We start from the raw sequence: 7,942 nt of genomic DNA on the forward strand, positions 1-7,942 counted from the left end.
CCCCACCCCCACTCTAACCACTAGACCTCACTCCTCCCTCCCAGAGCCGGGGAGAGAACCCAGGAGTCCTGGCTCCCAGCCTCCCCTGCTCTAACCACTAGATCCCAGATGAGAAGACCCTGGCCTCAGAGCCCCCTCTCCCAGGCACTCACTGGCCGAGGTGCAGGCACTCCAGGAGGGCAGGTGGAAGGGGGTAGTGGAGCCGTAGAAGATGCTGACGTCCTGGGGGGCCAAGAACTCGGCGAAGGTGGCCCCCTTGAAGACGTCCCTCTTGCAGTGCAGGACAAAGGCCGCCTGGTCCGAGATGTAGAGGATCTTGCCCGTGACGAAGGAGACGGCCACGGCGAACGTGTCCTGCGGGGACAGGGGGCAGTTGGGAGGCAGGCGGGGCACCAGGGGAGAGGAACAGGGCTCGCAGCGCTGGGGGGTATCCCGGGAGCCGGGGGGGGGAGGCACTCACAGGGTTCTTGAGGGTGTACTCGGAGGTCATGCCCTCCAGCTCGGCGATGGTGTAACTGGCCACATCCAGGTGGCAGGGCTGGTTCTCGTCAATGGTCCACTGCTGGTAGTAGTCGTGGCTGGCTGCGGGGGCGGGAGGAGAGCCCGTCAGCCCTGGGAGCGTGGGCACCCCCTGCCCACCACAGGCCGGGCACAGCCCAGCCGGCCCTGCCCGGCAACCTCCGCGGTACCACAGACAGCGGGCGGCTGGGTCCCTTGGATCCCACCCTGGGGGCCCCTGCCGGGGCACCACGCCCCCCAGCCAGCCCAGCGCCCCCTACCTTGGACCTGTTTGACGCAGGACAGCGCGTACTGCAAGGTGGCCAAGGTGCCCGACTGGCCCTTGCCGCGTTTCTCCGAGGGCAGCCGGATCTTCATCTCCTTCAGCGCCTTCATCAGCTCCTTCTGGGTCTTCACCCGCGCAGACTGCTCGCTGCTACGGTGGGGGGGGGGGGGGGGCGGTGAGCCACCGGGCTACAGGCCCGAGCCCCCCGCCACCAGCCCAACACCCCCCCGCTGGCCCCACACCGCCCAGTTGCAGGGAGGGGGAAGGAGTTGCCCAAGGTCACATTGTGAGTCAGTGGCAGACCAGGAAGAGAACCCAGGAGTCCTGGCTCCGAACCCCACCTGCTCTAAGCACTGCACCACACTCCCCTCCCCGAGGCAGGGAAAGAACCCAGGAATCCTGGCTCCCAGCCCCCCTGCTCTAACCACCAGCCCCCACTCCCCTCTTTACTCCCACTGGTAATTCTGCACAGTCTGGCTTCTCCAGAGGGGAGAGGAGCCGATGAGTGTCAGCCACGGTGCAGAACATGGTGTGTATGGGGGGGCTGGGGAGGATCTCCCCTAGGGCCATGTACCCGCCCCTCCAGGCCCCCCACCCCTTGTGCTCGCCTACCTGCAGCCGCTGGTGGAGGGGTTGTCCTGCTCGGAGCTGGTGCTCAGCAGGCTGTAGGCGATGGAGCTGCTGGGGGGAGACGGGCTCTGGGAGTTGGTGCTGCTGGGGAGAGAGATGGGGGCTGGTCAGAACCGCGGCCCCGCTGCCCACCGGGCGCTGCTGCTGCCTGGCTGGAACAGCACGAGGGGCAGGGAATGTGGGGCACCCCGAGGCAAACCCAGAGGGGCTGCCCAGCCCTTCTGGGGTGGGGGGGAAGAGATCAGAGCAAGCGTCCCAGGCCCCCATGGGCAGCCCCCCACCCCCACAATGCCAGGCACTAATGGGCAGAGGGGCCCCTCCCCCCATTCCCAGGCTGGGGGTGCATAGACCACGCCCCTCACCGTGGCATCCCGGAGCCTAGGTCACCCTGATCTGCCTTCTAAACACCCCACCGTCCCCACGCCCCTCCATGCCCCCGGACGCCGGGGTCTGCCAGCTGGCCCGGCGCCCCTCCACGCCCCCGGACGCCGGGGTCCGCCAGCCGGCCCGGCGCCCCATCCACACACCCGGACGCCGGGGTCCGCCAGCCGGCCCGGCGCCCCTCCATGCCCCCGGATGCCGGGGTCTGCGCACCCCCTACCTCTTGCTGCTCTCGGTGGTCTCCAGCAGGGCCGAGTCCTTGCCGTTCCCGCTGCTGCTGCGGTCGCTGCGCAGGGAGTCCCGCCCGTGCGACTCGGTGCCGCTGGAGCCGTTGCTGTTGGCATCCATGTCGTCGGTGGCCCGGCCCTGGGCCTGGGTCCGCCGGGGGGCTCCGGAGCCGGCCCCGCCCACACTTGCCCCCTCGAAGAGCGTCTGGCCTGGCTCACAGCCGGTGCTCATGATTGGGGAGGAGCCAGGGACATCACCCGGCCCGCGCGGAGGTGCAGGGTTCAGGGCTAGAGACAGATCCAGTCAGAGATGTCGTAGGCTGTACCTGTGAGAGCGGAGAGAGCTGCGGTTAGAGGCACCGGGCCCCCACCGACTCCTAGGTCCAGCCTGCCCCAAGGGGCTGCAGGGGGACCCCCCCTCCCTGGCTCCTGGGGGGTCAATTGGCTCCAACACAGACCCTCCATCCGCCAGCCAAGCAGACCCCGTCGGCCTAGGTCCAGCACACTGCAGGGAGCTGGGACATGCACTGAGCAAGGCCAGGGGACAAGGCCCAGGGAGACGGAGGAGCCGCAGCCGGCTGGCGCGTCCCAGGCCAGCTGTGCCCTTGCCGGCTGTCAGCACTGGGCCAGGGTTTCGGCTGGCTCTTACCACTCAATTCACTCCCCATCCCAGAGCCCAGCCAGCCCTGGAATACACCCCACCCCGCTGGCTCTTACCACTCAATTCACCCCCCATTCCCTGAGCACAGCCAGCCCTGGCATACACTCCGCCCCACGTGGTGGTGGGTGAAAGGAGCTCTCCATCAGACCCCATGGCTTATTACTCATCAAAAATACACTGCTAAGGGACAAACGCTGCCCAGAGCCGGGGAGAGAACCCAGGTGTCCTGCCTCCCAGCCCGCCCTGCTCTCACCACTAGCCCCCATTCCCCTCCCCAAGTTCGGGAGAGAACAGAGAGTCCTGTCTCCAACCCCCACACCTCCCCCACTCTAACCATCAGGCCCCACTCCCCTCCCAGAGCCGGGGAGAGAACCCAGGAGCCCTGGCACCCACCACCCACCCCACTTTAACCACTAGACTCCACTCCTCTCTCAGAGCAGGGGAGAGGACCCAGGAGTCCTGGTTCCCAGCCCCCCTCTAACCACAAGACCCCACTCCCCTCCCAGAGCCAGGGATAGAACCCAGGAGTCCTGGCGCCCAGCCCCCATCCCGCTTTAACCACTAGACCCCACTGTTCTCCCAGAGCCAGGGAGAGAACCCAGGCGTCCTGGCTCATAGTCCACACCTCCTCTCCGCTGCATCAATTCCGACAGCCAGGCCCAAGCCCCTGGCCATCAGTCGGGCAGAACCCTGGGACACAGCCCGGAGGTGCGGGCACCGAGCCCCACTCCAGATGTCAGCCCCTTTCTCCCGAGCCCGCTGGAGCCGGTCACATGGGGCCCACAGCAGTGCAGTGAGCTCTGAGCCCAGTGAGCCACTGTGGGTCTATTTCAGGCACCAAAGCCAGCCTATTCTTAGCGCAGCTGTTTGCTCTCAGCCTCTTATTGGGACTCTTTACACTCGGCCGGTAAGTTCTCCGTCACCCGGCTATATTTAGCAGCCCGTCCGAGAGACAGGGAGCTAAGCTGGTCTGGGCCGGAGCCAAAGGTTTTGTAAACAGAGAGTCGGCAAAGACGCTGCGGAATGAACCGGATTCGCCGATTTTGAGGCCGCGAGATCCGCCCGGCAGCAGGGACCCCACGGCCGTGCCTATAAAGAATCGCCCATTTCAAATGGCCTCCTCTGCTTTAGCTACCAGCCGGGACCTGAGCACCGCGCTCCACGTTCCCCTGGCAACAAGAGGCAGCGATGGGGGAAGTCAACAGGCGGTTACCAGAGAAACTGGGAATTTGGTGCTCGGGTCCTGACAGATACGTACACCAACAAATGGATTTTAATTTTTTTAAATGCTTCTTTAGACAGACAGACATTGGGGATAGATGGACGAATAAATGGATGGATAGATGGATGGATACTTTTACTGCTGGATATCCAGATCTTTTGGGTGTGGAAAGCAAGAGACCTGATCCCATAGTTAATGGAACCGAACGAAAGGTGCGGACCACCTCAACTCCTGGACCAGGATGAGCTGTGTGGGTGCTCAGCTGTTTTGGGAAGGGGAGCCTTTATATTTAAGGGGTGTCAACATAGATTTGAGGAGCCTCACTTTACGAACCCAGCTTTGGATATTTTGGCCCAAAACGTTACACCAATCGGGGATCATTCGGTTTACCAAGCGCTTGCCTACACCCCAACTGGCATGGAAGGAGCCAGTGGGGTGAGTGAAACGAAGATGTTTAAAAAATAAATAATAATCGCACCTTGATTCAATAGCCCCGCATCAATAATAAGAGAAAATTAAAGCTCAGAGTTGGCCCTGGAAAAAAAAAATCTACCTTTTCTAAAGACAACACTAAACCTAACACGTGCCAAGATTACACACACACACACACACACACACAGGCAACAGCTGCAAACACACACAGCAGGAGAAGAAAAACACAACAGCTACGCGCACACACACACTTATTTAGCAGGGAAAGGCGTTCCTAAGTAAGCGAGCCTTGACCTGGCTGCGTCTGCAACCCAGATACAACCGCCCGGAAGGAGCTGTGTCTGTCTACACCAGAACCTTGCACCCATTTAATTTAAGGGGAGAGATTTTTAACCGATTGACACTGGTGCAAAGGGCTGCATGGACACTTTTCCGGTCTTCGCTGGGCTTATCAGTAGCTTCTTGAAACCAAAGATCAGCCAAGCCCCCAAAGCAGCCCCCGCCCCGGGGTTTGCACCAGCTGGACTCAATTGGTTTAAAATCTGATTTAAGTGAAACCAGCGGCAATGCTAAAAACAAACCCAAAGGGGTCCGGGGGGGGAGGGAAATGACTGGTGTCTCCCAGCGAAGAGAAAGTAAATTTCAGCTCCTGCCTGTCTGATAAGCTCAGGAAAGAAGGAGTCAAAAACACAGACTGACTCGATTTTAAACGCTTCCCCCGGAAGACTTTCGAGACCCATCTCCAAAACAATTCAAGTCACCCACGACCCCCCCCCCCCCCCCCCCCACCGCTTCCTCCCCTTCCCCCCCCCCCCCCCCCCAAGTTACAACTCTCGCATCCTTTTTTTCCCGGTGTTGTTTACTGACACATTTGCTACAAGCGCACCAGACAAACCAGCCGCCCGTCTCTCCAAAGCAGGCGCACGCATCTCCCGCGCCGGCTTTCCACCCCCTGCCCTGGTGGCATTGCAAAACCTCGCCCTACAAAAAAAGAATATAGCTTTCCAGGGCTAATTAGCATGCCAGTGACAAAGGCCAAGGGCAGGGAAACCGTCGGCTGGCACGCCCTGCCTTGGCAAAGCGGGACAGTTGGAACGACTGCTCCCTTTGCACAGAGAACATTTTGTGCTGGCAGAACAGATCCCTGTGTGTCAGCACCAGCTGACCTCTGGGGAGGAGCCCGCAGCCCTAGATCCGAAAGGCTGTGCAGGGGGAGGGAAGGCGGTGAGAACAGGGGAGCGCCCGCAGCCATCAAGGGGGGCAAACGCACTGAAATCTGGGGAGTCAAATCAACGACTTTCACACTCACAGTGACAGCGGCACGTCTCTGGGGTTCTGCCTCTCTTTGGTGCTGCAAACCCCACCACAGCCGGCCGGCTTCTCTTGGCTGCCCAGGGCTCCAGGGTGCATCCTCTGCAGCCGGGCGCCCCCCAAATGCCACCCGCGCCCGGTGGCTCCGGCAGAGACGCTGCCCCCATTGTGTAACGCCCAGCGGCCTCGACATTGGCCGACCGCCAGGTGATGTCAGCGCCGTGTTACACAGCCCCGCACGTGGACCGTGGTGCTGCCACCCCAGGTTCCGGGGCGGCTCTCATTGGCCGAGCGGGCCGACCAATGGGAACCAGGTCTGCCTGCATAATCAACCAGCAAAAGCATCAACAAACCTCATGCCAGCAGCTGGCAGGGCACCAAAAAAAAAAAAAAAAATCAGATCGGGGAAAACACAGCCAAGCAGGACGTGCCAGGATTTTTGTTGTAAGGCCCTACAGGGCTGGTAACGAGGCAGATTTGGGAGGAGATTTTGAGATTCCCCACATTTTCCCATGTGGGAAATTTGGAAAATTTTTACAAACTGGGGGGCTGAGGGGGGAGACCTACAATTTAATCCAAAAATTTCATCCGGATCCTTTCTAACCATGTCACCCAATTTCCTTACCTTGGATCCACCACTCAGACCTTGGGGGAAAAAAACCCATTCCAGAGATACCCGATCGAATGGCTCATGGTCAGCAGCGTGCTCTCCAAAGCAGGCGCACGCATCTCCTTAGCATCTCGTTCCTTAGCCGCTCATAATAAGGAAGGGGACCCGGTGGGGCAGGACCCAACTAGTTGGGGGTTTGTACAGCTCCAAGCGCATCTGGGGTAGTCAACAGGTGGATGGCAGGCCAAATCCAGACCGCCAGATGCCAGGACCAAAGAGTCACAGATGGCCCCGGGAAGGTGGGAAAAACATTCAGTAGTAAGCAGCAGGCAGGAGTGCCGGCATTGGTAAATATTATTTTCTTTGGCAGATAAGAGATCCCCGAACAAGAGGTGCAGGGAAAACACTGCCTGAGCACGGAGGCACAGGAGGGGTGAAAATATTGACTCTGGCCCATACCGGCTGATAAGGCAGCCGCGTTCGCGTCCCCTCCGACACAGCTTGCTGATAAATATTTGCGTTGTCGGCAAAGACGAGGAAAGAGGAGCACTCAGCGGGCGCCCCAGAGCAAACCCTCTGTTCCCGGCACCCCGACGACGGCCCAGAGTCTGCAAAGCCAAGCCCCACCAGGGCCAGAAATGGAGGGGATCTCAGCCCGGCGAGCCGCGTTTGGGCCGAGCACTTGTATGGTCCCCACAGTACACGAGCGCTGCTCGGGCTTTCAGGCATTTATCCTGGCAACCCCCCGGGGAGGCAGGGCGGGACGATCACCCCCATTTTATAACTGGGGAAACTGAGGCATGGACTGGCGGCACAGATCTGAGACCCCTGGGCAGGCTTTTGTTGCAGCCTCCCTGGACCCCGATCTCGCCACGCCCTGTTCTCTAACTGCATGCGCTGCGGGGCAGGAGCTGGCTGCCCCAAGACACGCTAGAATCACAGAATATCAGGGTTGAAAGGGACTTCAGGAAGTATTTAGTCCAACCCCCTGCTCAAAACAGGACCAATCCCCAGACAGATTTTTACCCCAGTTCCCTAAATGGCCCCCTGGAGGATTGAACTCACAACCCTGGGTTTAGCAGGCCAATGCTCAAACCACTGAGCTATCCCTCCCCCCACTGCAAACCTGAGCTCGGGGGGGCACTGTTCTGCTACCATCTCCTGCCTCAGTTTCCCTTGCAGATGGCTCTAAGGCCAAAGGCCTGGCGCTCCCGGGAGCCCGTTTTGCTACCGATAGGAGGCCCGGGTCCCCCACCTCAGTCCTCAGCATGAAAACTGGAGACCTGCCGGCTTCACACCCGCGCTCCCCTCCACTCAGCCGCCGCGAGAGGCGCCCGCAGGTCAGGAGAGGACCCCATCTAGCCCCCCTTCTCCCCGCCAAGCCGCTCAGCGAGCCCCCCTCTCCGCCAGCTACATTGTTTCCCACCGCCCGGAGACGCCCCGCTCATCTGCAGGGCCATTCTCCCGCCGCCCCCGCCAGCCCTTTGATGCAGGGCTCTGGAGAGCGGCGGGCCCCCTGACCCAGCCCACTCAGGGGAAGCGCAGTGTTCCTGCCCGGGGTTAATTACACAGGGCGGGCGAGGGGATGACAGAGTCGGAAGGGAATGAATGCTCTGAGAAGTTCACTGCTTCCCTCTCAGAGCCGGGGAGAGAACCCAGGAGTCCTGGCTCCCTGCCCCCACCT

General features: G+C 61.0%; 1 protein-coding gene across 1 annotated transcript in view; it reads right to left on the bottom strand.

Moving 5' to 3' along the window:
* Positions 1-7,942, bottom strand: part of PER1 (period circadian regulator 1) — a 19,257-nt gene that overhangs the window by 10,362 nt on the left and 953 nt on the right. The window contains exons 2-6 of the mRNA XM_026660369.2: positions 2,016-2,348; positions 1,397-1,495; positions 780-934; positions 461-582; positions 153-354 (exon numbers count right to left, since the gene is read on the bottom strand). Of these exons, the coding sequence (XP_026516154.1) occupies positions 153-354; positions 461-582; positions 780-934; positions 1,397-1,495; positions 2,016-2,254 (817 nt within the window). The 5' untranslated portion in view covers positions 2,255-2,348. The remainder of the gene's footprint in view (positions 1-152; positions 355-460; positions 583-779; positions 935-1,396; positions 1,496-2,015; positions 2,349-7,942) is intronic.

Source organism: Terrapene carolina, unplaced genomic scaffold (genome assembly GCF_002925995.2).
Source record: "Terrapene carolina triunguis isolate 2854851 unplaced genomic scaffold, T_m_triunguis-2.0 Scaffold751, whole genome shotgun sequence".
NCBI classification, from domain to species: Eukaryota; Metazoa; Chordata; order Testudines; family Emydidae; genus Terrapene; species Terrapene triunguis.